The 25,555-nt window shown below is 44.2% G+C and overlaps 1 protein-coding gene across 2 annotated transcripts in view; it reads left to right on the plus strand.

Moving 5' to 3' along the window:
* Positions 1–25,555, plus strand: part of STRIP1 (striatin interacting protein 1) — a 225,886-nt gene that overhangs the window by 23,370 nt on the left and 176,961 nt on the right. For both annotated transcript variants that reach the window (XM_078644790.1, XM_078644789.1), the window contains exons 2-5: positions 11,079–11,148; positions 19,550–19,624; positions 20,438–20,572; positions 22,299–22,419. In XM_078644790.1, the coding sequence (XP_078500916.1) occupies positions 11,079–11,148; positions 19,550–19,624; positions 20,438–20,572; positions 22,299–22,419 (401 nt within the window). The remainder of the gene's footprint in view (positions 1–11,078; positions 11,149–19,549; positions 19,625–20,437; positions 20,573–22,298; positions 22,420–25,555) is intronic.

Consider the following 25,555-nt stretch of genomic DNA (forward strand, 5'->3'; position numbering starts at 1 on the left):
TGGCCACAAAACTTTCCCACTAACATGTAGTTTACTGATAATAGCGCATAAACAATGTATGAAAATTGGGTTTCAGAGAAAATATTTAAAATTTGCACATCACCAAGTAAAGTGTTCTAATTTGTTTTGATCCTATAAAAATATTTTTTCACCACAGAATTACAAAAATGGGTCTTGATAACTAGTGAAAAATATTTAAAGTTCACTTAGCTATTCCAGTTTTGTGTTATGAAAGGCAGTCAGATGTCAGGCGTTATTTTTCCATATGCTTTGCACAGTTCATTTGTCACACAGTTTACTTTAAAAAATCCTCTAACTTTGGTCAAATAAAGAAAAATAAATTTAAGGAAGAGAGACTGACTTTTGACCTCTGTCTCTGAAAGCCAGCAAATGTGACAAGATAACAAGATTTAAAGGGATTTTTACTTCTCTTTCACTTTGTGAGCAACAAAGATGCCTTTAAATCTTGTTATCTTGTCACATTAACTTTTTGTTCTGTGACTAAAATTAGAGGATTTTCAGCCCGCCAGAAAGGGGAGTTGTCCCTAAAAATAACTCCTCCTGAAAAAATCTTGATCAACAATGCGAGTGGATTTTTCGAGCCCTGACCTGTATGCTACAGTTATAGACCAGCTGTGCTGCTTTAACTTCAAGACCTACGAGGCTAAAACGCACTTGGAGGGAGATGAATCAGGTAGGCTACTGGCTTGGCTTACCCACCAGGATTCCCATTCTAGGTCCAACCTCGAGATTGCTTCACCCACCGGAGCTGCCCTTCACACCTAGCCTTCTATCCTGAAAGACTTTTTAACATATTATTCCACAGTCTATGCTGCAACCCCACATCCACCGGCAACATAAATTAGCTTATTCCTCTTTAGGTGGTCCCTCCTGAGGTTCTGCCCATCTGTTGTGAGGAATTTAATGAGTCATTAACTGTTCCAGACATAAAACAAGCTATCCCCACGTTCGTCAGGAATAAAACACCTGTTGCAATACGAGAATTACAAAACTATTTCGCTTCCTCCTTGCCCCTCACCAAGGTGAGGACTACAATGAAGCCCTGTGTACAAAGAATCTGCCCCCTTCTCAATGTGACCTACCTAAATGGACCGTGATCTGACCCTTCTTGCATCCTATTATCCCATTGTCATATTGGGGACAGACTATAACATTCTGGGACAGATACTTGATGAATGATACGTCCAACTCCTACCAGGCCTAGTCCACCCTGACCAGAAGCGCTTCGTCTCTGGATGGAGTACCTCTCACAATATACGCCTCCTTTTCCACCCAATGGACCACACTCTCAGCCAAATCCCCTATGCTGTATTTCTTATTCTAGATATAAAGAAGGCATTCAACACCCTGAAATGGAGCTACCTCTTCCAGGTACTGTCCACAGTGAAAGTGGGTCAGCCCCTTTGGTCATATACACGATCTAGATCTAGTGTTTCTGTGCCGCTTCTTCTCCCAGGCGTTTCCATTGGAGAGGGGTACCAGACAGGGCTGTCCCCTCTCCCCATTGTTATTTGCGCTTGCGTTGGAGCCTCTGGCCTCCCGGGTCTGCACGGAGGGAGGGGTATTGGACATCCCTCTTTGCGGCATTACCCACGCAGTTACTCTTTATTCGGAGTGTATGTTACTCTACATCGGTGACATCCGCACTGATCTCTCCTCCATCCACACCATGTTGAATTCCTTTGCGCGTATATCTGGATTGCAGGCAAATTGGGCGAAATCCTGTGTTTTTCCCTTGAGAGGTTCATCATCCCCTGTTGAAGTTCAAATGGGGAGACACCGCCAGGAGTCGGAAGGGGATGCTGTTTAATATCTAGGGGTCCGATTGTACCACTTTCCCGTGGATCTTTTTGAAGGTAACCTACACAGGGCCTATACAGCCCTATAATTCCAGATTAGATTCCAGAAATCCCTCGCGCTAGCCCCGCAGGCAAGATTGCCCTATCCAAACAAAATCATGCTCCCTCACCTTCTTTATCATTTCACTAACCTTCTAGTTATTTCCCCCCACAGTTTTTTTCGCAATCTGGATTCTTTATTCCGAGAACTTACCTGAAACAACATTATAGCCCTACAGAAATTGCAGCTGCCTGCTGAGAGGGGTAATCTGGGCGCACCATAGTATGAGGCTTATTATCAAGCAGCCCAACTACAGTGAATCTCCCTTGTGCATCCCACCTGCCCCCCCCCCCCCCCCCCCTCACCCTCCAGCCGGCTTCTGCCACATTTGGCAAGTGCAGTATACAAATGCCGTCGAAGGACTCTGACCCTTACACACATTACTTTTGAACCACATAAATTAAACCTCTTATTTTCTCTGTAAGTCATTGTTTTAGCTGTTGTACCCAACGCACTATGAAGAAAAGGTTATGCTTTTGATATGTAATATGTTTGACTGGACATTGACGGGTAGCGATTGCGCTGACATAAGGCAAGGCACCGCATTACTGCGCGCAGCGCTTGGCTTTGTAGGCGCTTCTTGCAATTTTAAATACCCGTTTTCTCTTCTTTATTTTAATTGTGTTTGAAAATTATCCCCTGATTTTAAAACTCACCCGCCGCATTCTTGCACCTTAATAGTGCCCTGCACCGCTGCTTTGGCGGACTGCCCAGCTCGCCTTCCTCGAGCTTGAGCGCCATCTTGGGGGGATTCAGGGACGCTGACGCCTTTCATTGAGCGCCCTAGCAGTCAGGTTGACTGGCTAGAGGCAACTCGGCGCACATATTTAAAAGCCTGAAAGAGGTAGGGTCTGCCTGTAAGGCACCTCATTACTGCGCGCAGCGCTTGGCTTTGTAGGCGCTTCTTGCAATTTTAAATAGCCGTTTTCTCTTCTTTATTTTAATTGTGTTTGAAAATTCTCCCCTGATTTTAAAACTCACCCGCCGCATTCTTGCACCTTAATAGTGCCCTGCACCGCTGCTTTGGCGGACTGCCCAGCTCGCCTTCCTCGAGCTTGAGCGCCATCTTGGGGGGATTCAGGGACGCTGACGCCTTTCATTGAGCGCCCTAGCAGTCAGGTTGACTGGCTAGAGGCAACTCGGCGCACATATTTAAAAGCCTGAAAGAGGTAGGGTCTGCCTGTAAGGCACCGCATTACTGCGCGCAGCGCTTGGCTTTGTAGGCGCTTCTTGCAATTTTAAATAGCCGTTTTCTCTTCTTTATTTTAATTGTGTTTGAAAATTATCCCCTGATTTTAAAACTCACCCGCCGCATTCTTGCACCTTAATAGTGCCCTACACCGCTGCTTTGGCGGACTGTCCAGCGCGCCTTCCTCGAGCTTGAGCGCCATCTTGGGGGGATACAGGGACGCTGACGGCTTTCATTGAGCGCTCTAGCAGTCAGGTTGACTCGCTAGAGTCCTATATAGCTCCAGTATTATGGCGTGCAGCGTGTGCGCGCTGTGTGAGTGCCAGAGCGCCGCCGGAGTCACGTCAGAGTCCAGTCCGTCTGCGCCCGTCCGCGCTGAGGACGGGCTGGACGGCTGGTCGGCTGGAAATGCTGATAGTGATTCCACAGGCTTCAGGTACTCTAACCACGACTTGCTAAAGCTAAAGCCATCTGTCCTTCCATGCCACTATAGTTCTACTCCTGAGGTTCTTTTAAATATCCCCCGTTGTGGCTGCTTCCAGGAGGGCCATGGGGTTTCTGGTTTTCCCTCGGCTCCTTGTCAGTCTGGACAGAGCCGTAACATGGGAGGTAGTGTCTTGAGGGAAAATGGCTTCCTTATCAATGCTCGTTCTTTAATTAAGCACAATGTCGCTTTTAGGGATTTTGTTCTGGTCACAGAAACTTGGGCAAAAGATTCCTCGGGTCCAGACCTAGTGGAAGCAGTTCCGGAAGGCTTCTTCTTTGCGAGGCTGGATAGAGCAGGACGTACAGGAGGAGGGTTGGGCATCCTATATAGTGAAGAAGTGGAGAAGTGTGGCTCACTGGTTAGAGGAGGCAGACCTGGAAGCAGAGGTCAGCCCGGGACCAGGGTTCAATTCCCGGCTCGGCGGGGTCTTGAGTCCTAAAATGTCCATGGACTCGACAATTCTCGCTCCGGTGCCTACTCGATTCACGGGTTCACACTCTGCGACTCTGGGCAATAGCTTGCTTAATCTCCACAACGGCCCCTCGCGGCGGGATGCCTGGCTTTCACCTTGCGGATACCCTGCCGGGGTTATCTCACAGGGGAATACCAGGACGGGTTCCCTAAGCAAGCGCTTAGAAACCGCTTGGTGATTTGCGCTATATAAATTCCTGTACATATAGGGATAGTCTCCTATGTCACATTTCACCGCTATCTGACCCTCCGGATGCTGTTCAGGCCCTACACTTTTCTTTAAAAGGCTCCTTTGAGATTCCATTCACTGGTGTCCTAATTTACCGCCCCCAGGGTCTAGAACTGAGTTTGGACAAACTATGCTAAATATCCTAGAACCATATTTTGGCTGCGAGCATCTTACGGTCCTGGGAGATCTGAACTATCATCTAGAGAATTTAGAGTCCAGTGATACCATCTCCCTGCTCGATGCTCTGTCTGCCTGTGGGCTGAACCAGCTTGTGAGGGGTGCCACCCATCAAGCGGGCCATACGCTTGATGGAGTTTTCTCAAACGATGGAAGGTTGACAGTTAATGATCCTTTCCCCCTCTCATGGTCTGACCACTATGCTGTTCCAATAGAAATGTCCTGTCTTACTATGGATAGCAATGCAAGGGGTTTAAGTAAGATGGAATCTCGGCGAAACCTTAAGAACATCTCTAATAGCACCCTTGCCCCTAGGATTCCCACTATGACAATTTCTCAGGAGGAAGACGTATGTCTGGCGGTCTCTCAGCTAGAAAAGGCCGTCACTACGGCGCTTGATGAACTTGCCCCCGTCCGCATGCGCTACTCTGCCAGGAAAAAGCCGTCGGCCCCTTGGTTCTCAGAGCCATTAAGACTCCTCAGGCAGGGAGTCAGGAGGCAGGAACATCTCTGGTTGGCCAGTTGGGATCTGAGGGAAAAAGAGGCTCATAAAATCTTATTGAGGGGCTATAAGGCGGAGGTAATAAGAGCTAAGCAACAATATTTTACTGCTTGTACCACCTCACTTTCCTCCCTGAAAGAGCTCTTCAAGATTGTTGATTCCCTGACTTCCCTTCAGATTCCTGATCCCGTTATTGGCTCTCAGCAGCTGTGTAATAACATTGCCTTTTTCTTCCAGGCAAATATTGCGGATATCTATTCGGCCCTAGAGCTTCAGAAGGCCTCGATCTCTGATTCCTCTGGTCCCTCTGTGTCTGCCTTAACTTTAGCGGAGGATATTCCCTCGGGGCGCTTGGCCTCATTTCCTCCTCTTTTACTTCAGGAACTAGATAATCTTCTAACTAAGACCAGATCAGGCTCCCCTCTGGATCCTTGTCCTCTTAAGCTCCTCAAGCAGTGTAAGGAGACTCTTCTGCCCCCCCTTTTAGATATCATGAACAGGGCAATGAGCGTTGGCACTTTTCCTCAGCAATGGAAGAGGGCAGCGGTAAAGCCACTGTTTAAGAAGCCAACACTGGACCCAGGGGTACTTAAAAACTTTCGCCCTATTTCGCTGCTCCCTGCCTCTGCGAAGATGCTGGAAACACTTCTCAACAAGCATCTCGCGGCCTTTCTGGAAAACTATGGTCATTTGGATCATTCGCAGCACGGATTCAGGAGGGAACATAGCACAGAGTCGGCCCTTACCATAGTGGTTGACAACATCCGCACCCGAGTTGATAAGGGCCAGACCACCCTCCTCATCCTGTTAGACCTTACGGCTGCATTTGACACCCTTTCTCCCTCGGTTTTAACATCTCGCCTGAGGGAGTTTGGGGTGGAGGGGTCCGCTCTTAGTCTGCTGACCTCCTTCCTTGACCAGAGGGAACAGAGAGTGAAGCTTGGGGAGTTTCTATCTCCATCCCTGTCTGTGCATTGTGGGGTCCCTCAGGGGTCGGCATTAAGTCCGACCCTTTTCAACATCTATGTGACCCCACTTGCCAGAAGACTGATAAGATCTTTTGGGATGGAGGTAGTCTCCTACGCCGACGATACCCAGATCCTGGTCTCCCTCTCCCAGCCTGTCAGCGCGGCTGCCTCCAATTTTAGATTCTGTATGGAGGCAGTCGCTCGATGGATGATTCACAATTCATTGAAACTTAATGGTGAGAAGACGGAGATCTTGGTGTTTGTAGGAAAGGAGGATATCTGGTCGGCAAACTGGTGGCCCGTTTCTCTGGGTGCCTGCCCGGTACCTGCCGCTCTGGCTAAAAACCTAGGAGTCTTGATCGACCCTACCCTCAGTATGCGTCAGCAGGTGAATAGAACAGTCTCTACCTGCTGGGGCATAATTCACATCTTGAGGGAGATTAAACACTATCTATCCCAGCAGGCGAGAAAGCAAGTTGTGGTTGCACTCATAGGCTCCCGACTTGATTACTGTAATGCGCTGTATGCAGGACTCAACGGGGGATTGCTGCAGCGTCTACAAATGGTCCAGAACGCGGCGGCCAAGTTTGTGCTAGATTTACCCAAACGTGCGTCAGCCACTTCCGCAAGGAAATCGTTACACTGGCTCCCCATTGAGGACAGGATTTCCTTTAAAATCATGTGCCTGACCTATGGCGCCTTAGCGAGAAATAGGTCAGCAGGGATTGGTGCTCTCCTGGCCCCCTACAGCCCTTCTAGAAATTTGCGTTCCGCCAACAAGTCTCTGCTATCAGTACCACGCATTCGCAGAGCTAAATGGGGTGGCAGAGCTTTTTCTACCATAGCACCAAAAATGTGGAACGCTCTTCCTGTGGAAACTAAGTCCCTTCCCACTATGCAGTCCTTTAGAAAGGCCCTGAAGACTCGGCTATTTGCTAAAGCATACCTGTAGTTCTGTTTTGCCTTTTTTTGTGTGATTTATTTTGATAGGCGCCTTGATGCCTTCGGGTTTTAGTTGCACATTATACATTTTCTTTCAATTCACATATGTTCTTCTGTCTCTGGCATCTGCCTTCAGACAATCCTAGAGCTGTTTGGCTTAGAATGCTTGTTATAGAAACCTTAGGAGAGTGAAAGAAATGACAGCGTCCTTTTTTAGCCATTGCAGTCCGATAATTCAGAATGGAGGGAGTGACAGAAGTCAGAACACCCGGTATCATTTTTTCAGCTGTTAGGTGCACCAAATGTCTAACTTTATCTTGCTAACTAAAACGCTCTTGCACTGGAGTCCATACGACAATTAGAGGACATGAAAGTACTGCTACACGTACAATCAGAAGCACTGACTAAATAATTAACAACATGCCCTTCATTTCCGTTATTTTACACAAACCTAATTAATGTAGATAGGTTCTTAATGAAAGTATGCATTTACAGGATAGATGTCAATAGAAATGTCCCAACAACTGGAGAAGAATTAGCAACACTAAAGTTTGTGGTGTTGGAGATGAGGTGTAGCAGTAAGAAAGTGACACAAAGTTAAGGATGAATTAATCAATTTACTCAGCTATTTTTAAGAGAGATGTCTAGTGTCCTGTGTGTTGATTCAAAAACGACTGACACAAAAGAGCAACTTGTGTTTGAAGTTAAACTAGTTCTGAGATGCTAGCTCAATTGACATCCTCCTGGAAAGTAGACTATTCAAATAAAAGGATACAGATCTACAAAGTAGGCTAATATACTGAACACCCATCATAGTAGAGCCAATACCAAAGTACTGTAAAAGCAAAAATTAAACCGCATTGGTATATCTACCTGTAAGATTGGTTCACGCGTATTTAATATTAGGAATGAAAAACTCATACCTAACTTACTTTCTTTACATTCTGCCCTGCTTTTTCTGCCTCCAGATTTTCTCCTTCCTGTTAAACTATGTGATGAATTCTTCTTCTATAATCCAGTTGTTTATTACAACTTGGAGTGAAAGGCACAGATGGAACCGGCACCTTACAAGCCAAATGTGAAATTTCCAAGCTTGCATAAAGGAAATTTAGAATTCCTCTTTATGGGTTTTGATTTCAAACATGAGCATTGAGAATCCCATCCAGATAATTTTCCTATATATCCTAGGAAAACTAACTACATAAAAACTTGTGACCCGCAGGTCTAATCATATTCCTCCTGACTGTACTCCCCACAGTGAAACACTTTGTCATTTCTTCTTGTAGACATTTCTGCTTCTCCACCTCTGAGGGCCCGCTTCAAAGAACTAACGTAAGACAAAATCCTAAACTTACTACCATTTTGGTATTCACAGAGGACACTCATTTTTGGTAGTCACAGAAGGCACTTACTTATTTTGGTATTCACAGAAGGCACTTACTCATTGATGAGTAAGTGCCTTCTGTGAATACCAAAATGAGTAAGTGCCTACTGTAAATACCAAAATAAGTAAATGGTAGTAAGTTTAGGATTTTGTCTTAAGTTAGTTCCGTGAATCAGGGGGCAGTTCACACCTCCATGCTAATTAGAAATACATGGCCCCATAAAGATAAGACATCGATGCTTGTTTCAAGCTGGAAGCTTGGAGCTCTTCTGTGGCAAGACAGCAGGTAAGGCTCTTGTGCGGGAATCTCCTGCCTGACAAGGGTGGGCGGCTTGTTGTGTAGGCAGTAGTGGCACCTTTCCTGGATTGTACAGTGCTTCCTGACTGGCCAAGCCACTGGCGTGTGCTTTCTCTTACCTACTCACAGTTCTGCCAGCTGTTGCACATAGACCCACCGGCGATGACAGCTCGGCCACTGTATTCTGTCACCTCGGCTGCAGACTCCTGTCACTGCGCCCGGTAACCACCTTTATCTGCTCACCTTATTGCCCTTTCACTGCTGCCCCATATTACATTAATCGCTGGCTATTTCTCGTGCGCAGCTGACAATTGCTTGTGCTATATGGTTTAGCCTTTCGTTACTGTCACCAACCCGTGCTTTCTCTACTTAACCGTTAAAGTCTGTGGGTTCTTATGCTCGTGATCCCCTGTTGTTTCGTGTTTTGGGCATGCACTGCTGATCCCAAGCACGCACAGTGGCCGTGTTGCTACCTCTCCTATTGACTGCCCTTCTAGTCAAAGATTACAACTGCTCCATACAGTGGGTTTCCAGTTCATTCAGTGGATGATCTGCACAATATGCGTCCAATAATGGTTTTGCAATTTGATTTTGGGGGAGACTGGGAGGGTCTTCTCGGGCAATGCATGGTTGTAAGCCAGATTCCCTCAAAAACCAAAGTAGGTAAAAGTCCAACCAGATATGTAATATGGTCTATCATTTCCCATCCATTCATCATCACTGTCCTTATGTGTTTATATGCAGAGAAGGCTGGGGTCACAGGGTCATGCCAATTCACCTGATCTTCTTTTGGGTTTTGTTATTTGTTTAGGTTTTTTAGGTATATTTGCACTGTGGCGTTCCTGGTTGGCCTCTTTGTAATGAGATTAGGTATTTATTAGTGCTGGGATGTAAGAGAGGACCGTCAGCCCACAGAGAGCCACAAATGCAGAATGCGACTTTAACAAATAAACTTGCACACTCAAGCAATCTTAAAGCCTTTAGTGATGAGAACAGTCTTGCAGTGTCTGTAGTTTTTATGTCCCTCGAAGTAGTAGTGGTCTTGCAACTCAAGAAATGCTTTATGCAGGTTAATAACGTTACATATTCTTATTTAGACTTTACTATTTAATTTTAAGTTTGCCATTAGGAAGTTCTTTTGCTATGGGGACTTTAGAGCACTGTAGTAAAGGGAATACATATTGAATTTTGACACTGTTGCAGAATTCTTCACCGACATGAAAGCAAGAGGGTGTATATTGTTATCCAGGATAAAGCGAGAATTGCATTGAATGTTCAGTGTGGTCATCTTTCGTACAAAGTAAAATAATTGCTCTTGATCTATATATGCTCATTGTAAGTAAGGGCATCAGTAGAGTTGCAGTTCTTCCTTTGAACAGTTCCCCAAATGTTCAACTGAAAAATCAATAAGGGTAAATATTTACAAAATAGAGCTTGGTTCAAGGTATGTTAACTACTCGTGTTTGAAAAGTTGGAGACCTATTCTTAATGTGGGTACAATGTATTAAGATACAGATTCTAAAAGTGTCATGATTAGCTTGTGTCCTCTTGCAATGTAAACAAGCATTTGCAATGCAATAGTTCTCACATTTGCGCGAGTTTGAGCTATTGACATTGCAAATAACAATGCCTTTTTTTGTTTTCGTTTTAATAACATAAATAAAAGGCATTGTCATTTACAGTGTCAATACCTTAAACTCGTGTAAATGCGAGACCTATTGCATTGCAAATGCTTGTTATTGTCTTCTATCGCTGTCAGTAAAGAAGAGAACATAATACTCGCATCCAGTCCAGACAATGAATTCTCATTGACTGCTTGCACCACAAACTCAAGGAAGCCTCTCCAAAATGCAAAGCTACAAACAACATAACTCACATATGACATTTGACACTCCAGAACTGTAAGATCGAGGCATCTGTAAACACTAATGTTATAGAAGCTTGTTGCTTGAAGCACCACTGTACAGTCTAATGCACAAGCTCAGCTGCCGGTAGTGACTGCAAATGTTTTTATTTTGCTGATAAAGTATTACAAACTCAGATGATTCTCTACTAACAGAGAACCCACCATCAGAATTATTCTCACTACGCTGTCCTTATGTCTGTCAGTTGTCAACCACAGCTTATCTTCCGGCAGCTGATTTACCGCTTCCTCTACAAAAAAAACAGATTTACAGTTGGGACAATACAGTAAATCGATACGGATTTGCCCAGAATTCCTTGGTATTATCACAAAGATCCTTTGCTCACAAAACGCACATCCACTAGAATGTGTGAATGAATGAAGGTCATTTATATAGTAGACTGCTGCCAAGAGCCAGGGTTGTCCTTACAGCTAAAACCTGGGGACTTTGCAGTTTGCCTCAAACCAGGGGTTCATATTAACTTGCACAGTTTATTTTGGCCTAAGGTAATCAATGTTCGTTTGAGGACGATGTGTATCAAATTATATTAAATGATGTAAAGAGTCTACAGATTACTTAAATTGACTATGTTTTCTTCCTTTGTCAGGGTTTCTCCGAGTCTCCAGATCTTGAGTTTGAGTATGCAGACACCGATAAATGGGCTGCAGAGCTTTCAGGTATGGGAAGAATTCAAACAGTCTTAGCCTTTCTCTTCATTTGTTAGTAGTTTCTATAAATGTGTCTGCATATTATTTTTCAGTAAACGACAATATTATTAGGAATCTCAGTTGTGAATTATTCTGTTTTACCCCTCGCAAGTCTGTCCCTCTCACTAACCTGGTGTGTTTCTTATTTTTCTCCGATTTAACACTCTTAGCTAAGCCCTTTGCTTAATCAGATAACGGGGTGACTGCCTTACTTTAAAACGTGGTGCATCTTCTCTTCGTTTGACTTGCTTTTGCTCATAATCCGGGTCGTGTTTTGTGGAAACTGGCAAAAGTTAGCTACTGGATACATCAATATGTAACTGAATAGCCACTTACTGGTATGTCTATTCATTTTTTCCACATGTGGCATTTTTATATTTATAAGTACTGTTCACAGTTTCCCTCAGTCACTATCTAAAGTAGAAGGCTTCAAACTTTGTGATGCAGAGAGATGGGAGTTGTGACTGATTTGTGTGATATTGACTAAAAGTAATAGCTAACAGCGTTGGTAAAGCCAATAGGTCTGCCTTGTTTTAGGTGTATGTGTTTGTTGTTGTGTGATGTACCTGGATCCGCTAACTTTAACTCAGATAGATGCACAAGCACAGGATTCAAAGTCACCTTTTTTTGGCCACACACATAAGCACACAGGGCACACCTTTTTGTAAAAGATTCCTAGTTAACCTTTGTGGCCATATGCTTTTTAGAGACCCCACCTTTCCCGCCTCACCTGAGGTACTGCAAAGAAGCAAACTGAATGAGTAGCACGCCTGTGGGATGAGGCGAGGGCCCACCTGGGCAAGTAACAATAGTGAAAGGGCAAAGGCCGAGCAGGTGACTGAGTGTTTATGAAGTTGGAGTAACAGCACTACCACGCATCAAATGATACTCTGTCTCTTCATGCGGTTTCATTTGTGAAGAGCCAGTATCGCATGGTGTGCACAAAGCGAGGTGGAAATCCCTGCACAGAGTGGGTTTCCAGTTCATTCAGTGGATGATCTGCACAATATGCGTCCAATAATGGTTTTGCAATTTGATTTGGGGGGAGACTGGGAGGGTCTTCTCGGGCAATGCATGGTTGTAAGCCAGATTCCCTCAAAAACCAGAGTAGGTAAAAGTCCAACCAGATATGTAATATGGTCTATCATTTCCCATCCATTCATCATCACTGTCCTTATGTGTTTATATGCAGAGAAGGCTGGGGTCACAGGGTCATGCCAATTCACCTGATCTTCTTTTGGGTTTTGTTATTTGTTTAGGTTTTTGGTAACCATTTTGGTCAAGTGAACTATAACTTCTGAAGGCCACAAGAACATGCTAAGAGTCTGGCTGCCCCAGTGTCCAGTCACCTGGGCTATAATTATGTTCACGTGGTATAAAGATGGCCATGGGATATGGCCTTTTGATGTGTGTGCTTGGATTATACCCAAAGGTCATCTTGAAGCAGACTACCTATTATCACGGTGCATCTCTTGTACCTAGCAGGTGACCTATGACTTCTTTCATGCAAGTGCCCCTAGAACTGCCTTTCTTTGCAGGCCAGAAGTTCAATACAGTGGGAGGCTTCTTGTCTGGAAGGAGAATGACATCCATTATGAACATGTGTGCCCATGCACTTGGTGTAAGACAACATGTTGCACAGTCAGACTAGCTAAACTGAGCTTTCGTCTTGGGAAGACCTTTGCAAGGTGAGGGTTAGAAGAAAGGTAGCAAAACACACTCGTCTAGAGATGGAAGTCAAAAGATACCAGTTGTTTAATTTTTTTAGGTGATGTTCATTGTTGCCAGAGGCAGCTACCAACCATTGTTAATTTATCAGACAGGTAAACTAGATTATTCAAGATCACTCAGGCAGTCGGTGAGGAGCTGGGTAGCCTCCAAATCAGCACACACAGTGATTCTGTGGGAGCCTGGCCTTGACAGGAGACACAGTAGTTTACCGCACACCATTGTCTCCTCTTTTTCCCCTCTAACCCTGGGCGAAGTACTACGCTCACGTAGTTTGCGCTACTTCGATGAGAAACTACCAGTCCGCATTGAGAAACCTTCCGCTTGAGTAGAAATCTACTTGAGCGGCAGAAAACGACCACTTTCCCTGGCAAGATGTTGTGTGCACTGACTGCACAGTGCGGACAAGCATCCAGCACTGTGCAATCAGTGCGAACAGCATTTTGCACAGTGCACTACGTAGTTCGTGTAGCTAAGCGTAGCTCGCGAAGCGCACTTCGCGTAGCTACGCGAAATACGCCCAGCATTACTCCCCTCCCTGGTACCTGGGTGATTTATGTCAATTCATTGCTGACTAATTTATAGACCAGTCATGGAAAATGACTTCACGAGAGAACAGTTTTGGCACAAATTGGTATTTAATACCACAAAGACCACAGCATATATTTCGAAGGTACTGTTCAGTGTTGTCACATGTGCTTAGTTTGGTGCACAAAATGTCTTCGCATACACAAATGGTGGTATGTGTTCTCAATGAGCTGAAGACTCACAAAGCATTCAGTGCTGCAGTGTTGCAACGATATCTTGTTTAGAACTGTCTTACAGCCACCCAGACTGGAAGGTGTACACAGTCTTCACCATTTACTATTTCCTTTCCAGCACAACTGCTCTTCCCTGTCTGGTTACGCTGATATGAACTGTTTCACAATTCTATGCATGCATTCACCATGTTAAAAATAAATGCAACCAATGCTAAAATAGCTCAATTTGAAATACCATGCCCAAGCCTTTGCAGAGTTCTACACATGAACAAATGATCAGTACTTTTCTTTGGAAAGGGTAGCAACCGCAGTTGAACAAAGGCAACATATTAAACTGCTGCTACAAGGATTGGAACGGAAAAAAACGCAAAAAAAACTACATTCCAATGTCACAAAAATGCATATGAAACTGCTGCTACAAAAATGAAAACCAAAAGCAGACTGAAAATAAACATTTGAAAGTCATAAAAATGAACTGGAACCTTTGCCCCAACCCTGGAGTTTATTTTGAAGTACATTTTAGTTTCCAGACCACATGTCAGATCAAGATGTTTGATCTGCACAAATCATCAATTAAAGAAAAGTTATAAATGTGAGCGCTTGTTAAAATTTGCTGTGAGGTCAGTAGGGAGATTCAGTAAGTAAATGTGGATTATCGTAATCTGTTCCAAATTAAGACAATTTAGTGGGCAACATAATATTGCCATCATAACCCACCCCACTCCATTGCAGTGCTGCTTTCTTGCACAAAGACTGCACACCCAAATGTGTTTAATAATATTGGAGTTGTGTAGGCTTTACCATATAATATTTTGATGCTGTAAAAAATATTTGGTTTTGTCAATTAATGAAGAACAATTTTGAGCATTGACATTCATTTAACCATGATGCTTGAATCTTTCTCTGCAGTGATATTTAAACAAAAGTAAAAGCAATGATGTTTCAGACATCATCTTTGTTATCAGCAGTAGTCCGTTCACAGCACTTATCTAACAAACAAGTTTGTCTCTTTAAGCTTAGTTGAAAAGTAAAACAAATCTTTATTTTGCATAGTTAAAATCTTTCCAAGCATTTTACTGTGAATGTCTATTTTCAGCAGCATCAAGCTCCACACGGACGCACTGTGTTTAAAGAACAGCATTTTCTCTTCCATGGTGTTTCTCTGAAGCAAAAAATGAGCGCCGAGTTCAGGCAGTATACATAAATAGACACACATGCAGGAAAGAATAAAAACGGACATAACACCAGAAATAACAAGCATTTACAATGCAATAGGTCTCGCAGCATTAAAGTTTGAGTTATTGGCATTGTGTATGACAATGCGTTGCATAAAATTTTTAGCAAACTTTGAATTGGTGAGCAGTGACAGTGTGTGCAAGAGTATGCTGTTCTTGAAAGCAGTGTGGTAGAGAGTGCAGATTAATACACATTCTCCCTGTGAGTATTTTGGCTCGGTGATGCTGTTAATTTTATGTTAAGCCCTTTGAGGATTAGAGGTAAGCATATTGATGAATTGTGCAAGATAAAATATGAGTGCAAGAGGATGCTTTGAGCCTGCAGCACCTAAAAGTCATGATGTTTAATATGTAATTTCAGTGCACATGTCTTATGCTAAAGGTGTCAATTGTAACAAGGCAGATTTACAGACTTCTGTGTGCAGGAATCACAAATATTATAACATCCGGCCATGCATGGACAGTATCGGTTCACGCATGGACTATATCAGGTCAAACATGGAACATACCAGTTCATGCATGGACCATACCAGTTCATGCATGGACCATATCAGGGCATGCATGGACAAAATGGGGTCAAGCATGGATCACCCATATCAGGTCATGCATGCCACGGACCACAACATATATTGATTCGGGACCAGGATTCAGGAAGGAAAGTTGTCGAGGTATCCTTCTCTGGTAACTAGTCTGACAAAACCAGAGACAGAACACCACGTTCTGAAACCCCTGCTTATCTGTGTCCCTTCATCTTCGCGAGATGCTGTGGAGGTGAGGGTAAAACTGCAGGAGAGTGGTACTCATGAAAAGAGGCTGCCGTGATTGAACCTCGAGCCAATGCCGAACAGCTGAGTCTGCACACACAGGTTTCAAGGCTGAGCGCCAAGACTGGGCTAGCGCAGCGGTTCAGGCGGCGGCAGCTGACCCAGAGACCAGGTGTCTCGCCAGCCCTGCAGAAGGCAGGGAAGGCAGCGCATCACTCCCGTTCTTTCCTGTTGCCTATGGCAACAGAATTTAAATGAAGGTGCTAGCTGCAGCTTTGGAAGCAGTACAGCAGCCTACCGCACGCTCATCAGCACGCACATGTGCGCGGGCGCGCGCAGACACGCACCTGTGCACAGAGTGCCTACTACACCATTGTCTTCAGACAAGACGAAGGTAAACTTGAAAGGTGCAGAATGTGGTGTGCTCTGCACCGGACTGGAATGCTATGGAATGGAACGGGGTGGGTGTATCACAGTGATGGCCGTGCAGAAAACTGCTGACATTCCCCCACTGAGTAACAGTAAGCAAGCCGAGACGATCTGGCACGGTGGGCTAGGGTCGCAGCACACCGCAAACACCGGTGCTTCAGTACGGCACACCCGAAGTGCAGGTGGTTCAAGCACATAAAAGTGTGCGCACTGTCTACCTAAATGCACCGCTGTCCTTCCCGAAAAGTGTTAGGGTGTCCATTGCAAAGAACAGGAGAAGCGCTCAATACGTTCCATGTAATGAATAATAGCCCGTTTTCTAAAGTGCCTGATCAGTCAGCCTGTTCATACACCTGGCGCTGCATCACCCGCAGTGTGCATGTACATTAGAGCATGGGCCTGCTGGCACCTTTAGAGTTATGTTTTCTATTCGCCCCTACTAGGTGGCGCATGGTCCCTCTCACGTCAGGACCCGGATGGCAGAGGGTCCCCTCCCTCGGTTCCTTCCTGCTGCACCTGGAGATTATTTAATGGTATTAGTTCAAAAGCCGAGCCCTGCTCCTCTTCTGGGGAAGCAGCAGCATGATGAAACAAGACGTGCGCGAAACTGAAAGCTTCCGTGGGGCGGGACTCCCGTCTTCGGAAGCCCGCGCACGCGCCCACGGAGTGCATGGCCAAACAAGCAGTGCTGGTGACGCGGGGCTGCTCCCATGCCCGAGGGAGAGCCCTGCGGAGGCTGCAGAACTGTACAATGGCGGTAAGTGGGGCTTAATTGTAGGGGGGAGGGGTGGTGCGCTTGTGTGTGTGTGTGTGTGCGTGTGTGTGTGTATGTGTGCGGCGGCGGCTGAGGGGGCGGGGGTCTCTGTGTGTGTGTGTGTGTGTGTGTGCGTGCGTGTCTGTAGGTGTGCTCGTGTGTGTGTCTCTGTGTGTGCGCATGCGTAAGCAGGGGGCGGTGTGGCTGTGTGGTACAGCTTTCCAGGAGAAGAGACAGGAGCTGGGCACAGCGAGCGCGTTCACGTGCGCGTGGCCCGCTCAATTCCGAAGCGCGCGGCCAGCTCCTGTCTCCTCTCCTGGAAAGCAGAGTCGCTGACAATAGGTACTCTGGCAAGACCGCGCTTCGCGCGGTTAACGCCACGAGACCTAAAAATGAACCAGAGCCTTCCCCAACCCCCCTCATGGCTCAATCAGGGAAAAGAGAGCGGACGAGAAAAAGAGAGAGCGAGAGATTCCGATTCAGTCTATGTCTGCAGAGGGGAAGAGGCGGCTTACTTAATTATTCTGGAAAGCTTCGGGTTGCCTTGGAAACCAACCGGAAGTAAAAAGGAGATCCTAATACAGAGGCAGCAACGAGCCACAAAGCAGGTTACGAGGTGAAAGCAGTGATGGCTACGAAAAACAACTGGATCCATTGTAAGGCAGCAGTGACGGCGTAGAATATTGCAGAATTCCCCCGAAGTACAGGCTGCATTGCAAAGGTGCTGGTCCATCTTTATGGACAAAGTTCGCGGGCATTTCCTGGTATGCATGCTGCAGTCTCTCTGTTTGGAGGACAGGAATTTATGACGTAGCAACATTAGGATTGGCTTATTTCACCGTGTCCTCCAATCAGAGAGCCTCCTGAGATGCAAACATTTCGAGGCAGAAGTGGGGCTGGTGAATGCGCGACCACCTTCTGATGACTCCATGGCCCCATTGGGGGTCGCACCCCATTGATTGAAGACCTCTGATCTAAAGTTTTCCTCAGTGATTAGATTTTATAACGTGGTACATGTGTGCCAGCTTAAAGTTCTTTAGTAAAATACTTCCATACATTACAGCTGGCAATAGGTGTATTACATTATTTCAATGGAGGCTTACGGTCAGTCCAGTCCTATGCTTGCCATTTTCTCTGTGATGCCAGTATGCAGTCTGCTATATTATGGTTTACCTGGACTCCTCCTTGGTGAGGGATTCAAGCCATTTTGCATTCCTCATATGTACTCGCCCAGGTACTCTGTGAATGGAGCTTTTTTGTCTAGGGAAAGCTAAGATAGCTTGATGTTTTGTGAGCATAATGTGGCCATGTATCGTACCCCACTCAACAGATTCCTTCTTCAGGATGCAAATATTTATCTTCTTTGTTACTAGTCTTTTGTCTTTCGTAGGGTGTTCTATACTTTTTGTAATGGTCTCGCATGTATTGAATATTGGTTTTGTCTTACACTGGGTATGAGTGAAAAACATTTATTCTTCTTATCTCACAAAACAATATTTTTGTCTCTCCCTAAATGATTTATTTATTGAACTTGTTCTCTGGTACATTTCCCTGTTTCTTTGTGTGAAATCCGTTTGTCTGTTTCTCCTATAGCAATATTAGATGTACTCTTGCTGCCAAGTGGTTTTGTTCCCCTAGTCTTTCATGGATTGTTAATTTCTCCCTTTGTGAAATTAGATCGTGGCCTGTTGAGTTCGTGGTCTTTGTATGCCCGTGATTGACATTATTCGCTAGGAGCTATTTTACATCTTTTGTTAAAGAAAGGAGGGCCAGCATTTAGTTGGCTTGATCATCATGTTTTGTGGTCTTAAATCTGTATGTCAAGGCTCTTGATTTCCAAAGCTGCGCTGATGCCGATACTGGGCAGCCACATAACTCTTGGTCTTTGTTGCTGCTTTGTTTTCTCTGTTCTGCAGGACTCTGCCTCTGAAGTTATGCACACTTATGGAAAGCATGGCTTTTGTTTTTTCTGTTTTAGAAATTGCTTTTTCTACTACCCATTTCTCCTTGCTAGATGTGGATCTTGATCTCTCTCTTCTGGACTGTTCTTGTGTTTTAAATGTTGTCTTGCTTTCTGTCTAAATGTCCCCAGCATCCCAGAAGCTGTGTTGGTCTCTATGCTGTACATGGCTTTTGGTCCCTGATGTGTTGTTGGCCTCCATGCTCATCGTTGCTGTTGTTAGAGAACACTGTACTGGTCTCTATGCTCCACCTGGCTCTTGGTTTCTGATGCCAAGAGGGCCTCAAAGCTAGTTGTTGATGTGTTGGTATATAGGTGGTAGATGTGGCCACCCCCAATACACTCTGGGGACACTGGATTTAATAATCTCATACTATCCTCACAGGTGTGCGTGTGTGGTGTGAGTCTTGTGGGTCTGCACATATTTTCACAAAATCTGTGAAGCTTTTTCTGTACTCTGCATGGCTTTTGGTCACTGAATACTGTGTCCGCCTGATATTGCACTTGGCTTCTGGATATGAAGTTTCTCAGTTTGCTGGGCATTGTTCTTGAACTCCGTGCTCTGCTGGCTGTGTCGAATACTTAACATTTTCCTGAAATATTGATCCCAGTGCTCGTGTTGCTCCCTTTCTGTGCATGTGATGATACTGTCTTTGTACACGCACTGTCTATTTATTACTGTATGATGTAAAGTATCCATGAAGCAACATAGTGTTTTTTTTCTTTGTTTTTTCTGACAGAACTGTATAGTTACACTGAAGGCCCTGAATTCCTCCTCAACAGAAAATGCTTTGAAGAAGATTTCAGAGTGCACGGTAAAATACCTTTATTACATGATGTGGACTTCAGCTACATGTCACCTTCTTATGCATTGACTCTTTTCTACCCAAATAAAGCTGTGCTTATGTAGTAGCACCACTATTTGTGGACCATCTCACTGCAGCTGTGCATGGTACCTAGTATTTCTAGCACCAGACCCCTCTTTAAGCTACATTTGGTTCTTGAAATCTTACTTGTAGTCTTTACTCCTCCCCCATCACAAATTCTTCATCCGTGCATATCATGACCTACCTTTGCACAGTCCTTCTTATTCTTACAGTTCCACTTGGAATGTGATCCTCCTGTGCTTACATCTCATTCTTTCCCTATAGTCTGGAATTGGGTGTATGCCATCCATATACGCAAACCTCATCCTTTCCTGCACTCTGGTACTTTTTAACTATTATAATCTGGGTGCAGTGACTTATGCCTAGTTGGGTCTCCCTTTACTGCTCTCTTCACCAAATGAGCCCAAAATCAATTCTTCAGGTCCTTTTATCTTATTTGCCTTTTGCCCTTTCTATTCTTACTCTTTTGTGCTGTTTTTCTGTTCGTCATTGAACTCTCTTTATGACCACTTCTCTGTTTTTTCTTGTTCAATGCTTCCTTGGAGTTCAACGCTTTAACTTTTTTCTTTGTTCTCACTACTAAGCTGTCACCCCTTGAGCATCTTTTCTCTGGATTATTGTTCTCTATCTTACACTTGCCTCTTTCTTCTGTTATTTTTTCTCTTTGATTCAACTCTTTTGTTTGCCTTTTCTGCCCCACTTAATTCTTTTCATTTACACCTATTCATCATTTTTTTTCAGTGCCTGACAAGAAATGGACAGAGCTGAGCATCACAGAACAGCGGACCCATGCCATGCGCTTACTAGATGGTTTAGAAGTTACTGCCAGGGAAAAGCGGCTGAAGATTGCTCGGGCCATTCTTTATGTTGCCCAAGGTCAGAATCGTTTGTTTTCATGGAACAAATTCTTTGTTGATCTTCATTGATCTCTCGGATCAACTTACTATGATACAGTGTACTTTGGAAATGCCAACTAAGGCTTCTTTGTTCTTAGCATGTTCCTCCTCTGTGACTTTCACTGGGATCGCATGTCTAACCTATACCCAGGTGCTTTTTTGGACGCTGTAAACTGCTACAGAGTGCATTCGGTTGCTCTTGGTTTGAGATGGTGCCCTCTTTAAGGGCTCATGCTATAAATTGGTGACCCACAGGAGGCAGCATCTCTAATTAGCCACTGTACTATGCACTAATGCACAGGTGCTCACATCCTGGGATCTCCCCAGTTGCTCATCCCCGCATTAGTGCTCCCACCCTCTCTTCCACTCGTGTACACCAGTGCTGCCCCCTCCTTCTACAGTCACTCTCATGTGACCAATGTCTACCCTTAGTCTCTGTTACTCACTACACTGATTGACACAGAAAAACATTGTCACTTTTTAGTCTGTTGTACCTGTCACAGATGTTTTGATTGTTTATTCTTTACCCTTGATTTAGGTGTTTTAACTAATCTGTTCCCATCATTGTGTTGCACTCTTCAAGTACCTCTTTCCCTTCTATTTAAATCAAATCATTTCCTCTCAAACAACGCCCCCTCCGGTCACATTCCCATTTTACCTGTAAGTAAATGGAAAAAATCATGGACACAGTTCCCATCCCTCTTCAGGGGTGTGCCTGGCAGCTTTTGAATCACTGCGGCCGCTTTCTGTTTTATCAGAAGAAAGGAAATCTTTCTCTCTCTGTCCATCCTTCCTCTCTAAGGATGAAGGTATTGGATTCCTTCCTCCTTAATTCCCCTTACCCTGAATAACTTGTTGTATCTTAAACCTCTCCTACCTACTTCAACTGAACTATGTCCTGCATTCAAATCCTGTGTTTTGGCTCTCTTCCCTGCTCACTTTCTGTCCCAACACCCCGGGTTGTTGGTCTTTTTAACGTCACCAGTCGAGGTAACTGTCGCTGCTCTCTGTACCATTGAGAACCTTAAGGTTGTAAAGAAGGTTACTCATCCACCTCTTCCCCCAGCCCCACATTCATGCCTCTTGACCCAGAGGGGTAAACTCCACCTCTTAACACTTGTCATTCTCTGTTCTTCCCTGGTCTGCTTTTTCCAGTTTGCAAGCAGAATATGCTGCTCAAAGAAACGACTTGACACATGACCTTCAGGCACTGTCCAGTTCGGTGCTTGTGAAACAGGATTCGGCAAAACTCCATTTCCACACTGTTTCCTTCATGCACCAGTGCGATGTGTAATGGCAACTATGCCGCTTCATTTAGTTCTCAAATGCTGCCTTCTCCCCATTGTATTATATTATGTACCATATTGTCCCCTACATTCTCTCACATGCTACAGTGGCCACTGGGCACGTTCACATGCTAGAACGTGCCCTCCAGCACTCTTTCTGTAGCAATTGCCTTATCAGGAGCGATGATGTTGTCTCCGATAATGGTGGTACTTGCCGAGCACGTTCAGAGACCGTGCTGTTTACTTGCTTATTTCCTTCTGTGCATAATCACTGTGGGCAGGCTCACTTTGATAGAATAGTCTAACCAGGGTGATCAACTGCACAGTTCTTTCAGTGTTTTTGCTTGGATGTCTTTCTTAGGAGCTCCTTCAGTGAGTTTGCTTGATGCTACCTGACAGTGTGTATAACCTCACTTACAGGCACATTCGGGGATTGCAGCTCCGAGGCAGATGTCCAGTCCTGGATGAGATACAACATCTTCCTGCTGCTCGAGGTTGGCACTTTCAGTGCTCTGGTGGAACTGCTGAACATGGAGATTGAGTACGTGATGGCTCATACTAATACTGCTGGCATGTAAGGGATTGGATATGAGACAGAGGAGAGGGTAAAAGACTACTGCTGTCCTGGGAGAAACTGGAAGGGGTACAGTAGAGAGGTTGGTAGTTGGAAGAGGTGCTGAATGAGAAGAGGAATGGAATATTCTGTTAATGGTAGCTGGGTGTCAATGAGGGCTTGAGTGTGAGAGGTACTTTGCATATAGACCAGGCTCGTTGTGGGATGAGTATTGTGGACATGTTGAAGGTTCTTGTTGTATTTTAGACCTGCCCTGAATTTTGGATTCTTTCGTGGAGATGAGCACCCAAAGGCAAGTAAGTGCACCCCAAAGTACATAAACACCTCTGGTAGGAGCTAATTCTCCCTCAATGGACCTTTCATTTAATTAATAAACCATACACAATCTCAGCATATACGTGGATTCTCGAGGGATTCCTCACCTAGAAAAAATACATCTCTGTGACCATATCAATGTTTATTTAAAGGAAATAGTTTGTCATTTCTTACAAAAATAGTGCATTATATTAAAACAGTTAAAACAAATCACTATAGATTAAAAAATTGCAAGGAGCTGCTTTGCTGCTTCATTGCTCTTCTTATTAAGAGATCAAATGAAAGACTGCTCATAACCAGCATTGGCAAAGCCAAGAGGTCCCAGCTTTTTGACATACTGGCTTTACCGATGATTTTTAGATCTAGCCTGGGCAACGCATGCGTTGCTCTCTGAGGCATGCTGTATTAGAGTATGGACTTGAAGTTCCGCCCACATTTTCCATTGGCTTTTGTCATTGTTTTCGTAAATTCTGGCTTCTGATCTGTTAATAGGCTTGTTAGTCCCTCCTTAGTACTGCCTTGTCTTCATTTGTAACCTCCCATGAGGACTAGCCCTTTTACGTCTGTTGTTACACAGTATGTCTTATTTACTCTGTAAGCACTATTTTCTTTAATGAGTTTCTCCTACTGCAGGCATGACATGCTTTCCTGCAACATTCAGCGTGCCATGTACGCTGTCACTTTACAAGCAGCCCGGGACAATGGTGCCCGCTTCTTTAAAATGAAATAGGTCTCACATTCACAGGAGTTTGAGCTATTGGTATTGCACATGACAATGCCTTTTATTTATGTGTTAATTATCAAAACTGATAAATAAAAGGCATTGTAATATACAATGCCAATAGCTTAAACTCATGTGATGCAGTATCGGGCGGAAAAATAAATAAATAATAAAACAAAGTGGTATGATAGGAGCAGGCATGTATGCATCATGACACGGCTAGCGGCCTCATCATTTTGTATGTATGCTCTTGCCTCATGACATATGCAGCTCCATGGATGCACGCACCTACAGATTAACAGTGGCACCATGTTCATATTTTCATTTACCATTCCACTTTGAGCAGTAAATTAAAGAAAATGAAATAATATTTTTTACTTGTGCGAAAGTGTTTTTTTGAAAATGGAGCACCCGAAAGCAAATTGTAACTCCGTTCAGTAGTTTTGCGAGATTTGGCGTTTAAAAAAGTATCCTAGCAGGCTTCGAAGTATTAACACTTTTGTATGTATCTGTTGTTTTCAATCGCAAATCCTGTCACTTACATTTCAAATACACATTAATTGGCTGAATAAGGACGGTGAATATTTTGAAACTCACGAGGCGGCACCTATTTGTGAGTTTCATACTGAGGAAAGCACATTTACACAGCCATGGGGGTCACCATCAGAGGTTATATTACGACGGTTTATTGTATATAATAGGCCTGTGTGTGTATATATATATCTTTTTTTCACGTTTCCTTTTTTCTATGTTACCCTTCTTCTCTCTTTTCCCATCCACAATTAACATATAGCTTTCTTCTCTGGCTCATACATATTAGAAGTCCTGATGATGATCTTGTCATCCGAAGAGATCGAAACTCTGTTGACTAATTAGGCAAACCCATTAAAATGTGTATCTTATCTTGTTCCATGGGTTACCTATTAAGAAAGCTTTGTGATTGATACACAACTGTTTGTCCATATCAAATGAGTGTGTCGCTCTTCTGAACACAGGCACTTTTGCATCTCGCATTGCATCGTGATTTTAACAATTTGTAAATATATACAACTATTTAATCACAAAAATAATGGCTATTTGATTTTTATGACATTTTGTTGTTAATGGGGACCATTTTTCTCCATTCTTAAATTGGCATCCAGGGCCCAAACTGATCCTAGGGTTTCCCTCGTGTTTCAGTATAGCTTATTGGATGATACAGCACCAGACTTTCTGTGGTTGTGCCTTGAGACCCTTTGCATTCAAAGATACCTTGAACACAGCAACTGTGGGGGCGTTGTCACCTCCCCCTTTGCTGCGTATCGTTCCAATCCCCTACTGCTCTCTTTCCATGTGAAGTGCAGACCTGTGGGGGCAAGCCATCTATGTTGAATTTGTACTTTAGTGAGTTAGGTTGTGAATGCTCAAACGTCACCTCAGCTGTAGTATAGTCACCAAAACGTCTTGGTATTGCACTACTTTGCTATCTTCCAAATTCTTATTTGTGCTACAAGGGCTTCAGTTTCACCCACCCCATTGTTCCTTTCACCCCCAGCCGTCCCCTGAATGTTTGCAAGAGAGATTGGAAAAAATTAGATATTAATACTCTCAATCTAGCCCTAGATTTCTATCCCTTTTCAGCATGCTCTAATGCTGGTTCCATTAAGGGTGATATAGAAATGTTATCAGGAAAGGTGGATGTTTGGCTCACGGATGCTATTAACTCCTGGCTCCCCTTATCACAGAAAAAACGGAAGATCCACAGAAATCCAGCCCCCTGGTTCGATGACCCACTAAAATATGTAAAATGCAAATGTAAGTGCCTAGAAAGGAGCTGGAGGAAAGACTACTCCCCAGAATCCAGGGACGCTTACAAGAAAGAACTAAAACAATATCACAAATTATGCAATATGGCTCGAACCAGCTATGTCGCTAAAACCATCTCTGAGGCAACAAACCAATCCAAAACTCTTTTTGAATTGGTGAAAGAATTAGCGGGTTCTAAAACTACAGTTAAACCACCCACTCTGAATAACAACCAGTGCGAAGAACTTGCCTTATTCTTCACACAAAAAATCTAAACTATTT

This window comes from Lissotriton helveticus, chromosome 5_1 (genome assembly GCF_964261635.1).
Source record: "Lissotriton helveticus chromosome 5_1, aLisHel1.1, whole genome shotgun sequence".
In the NCBI taxonomy this organism is placed as follows: domain Eukaryota; kingdom Metazoa; phylum Chordata; class Amphibia; order Caudata; family Salamandridae; genus Lissotriton; species Lissotriton helveticus.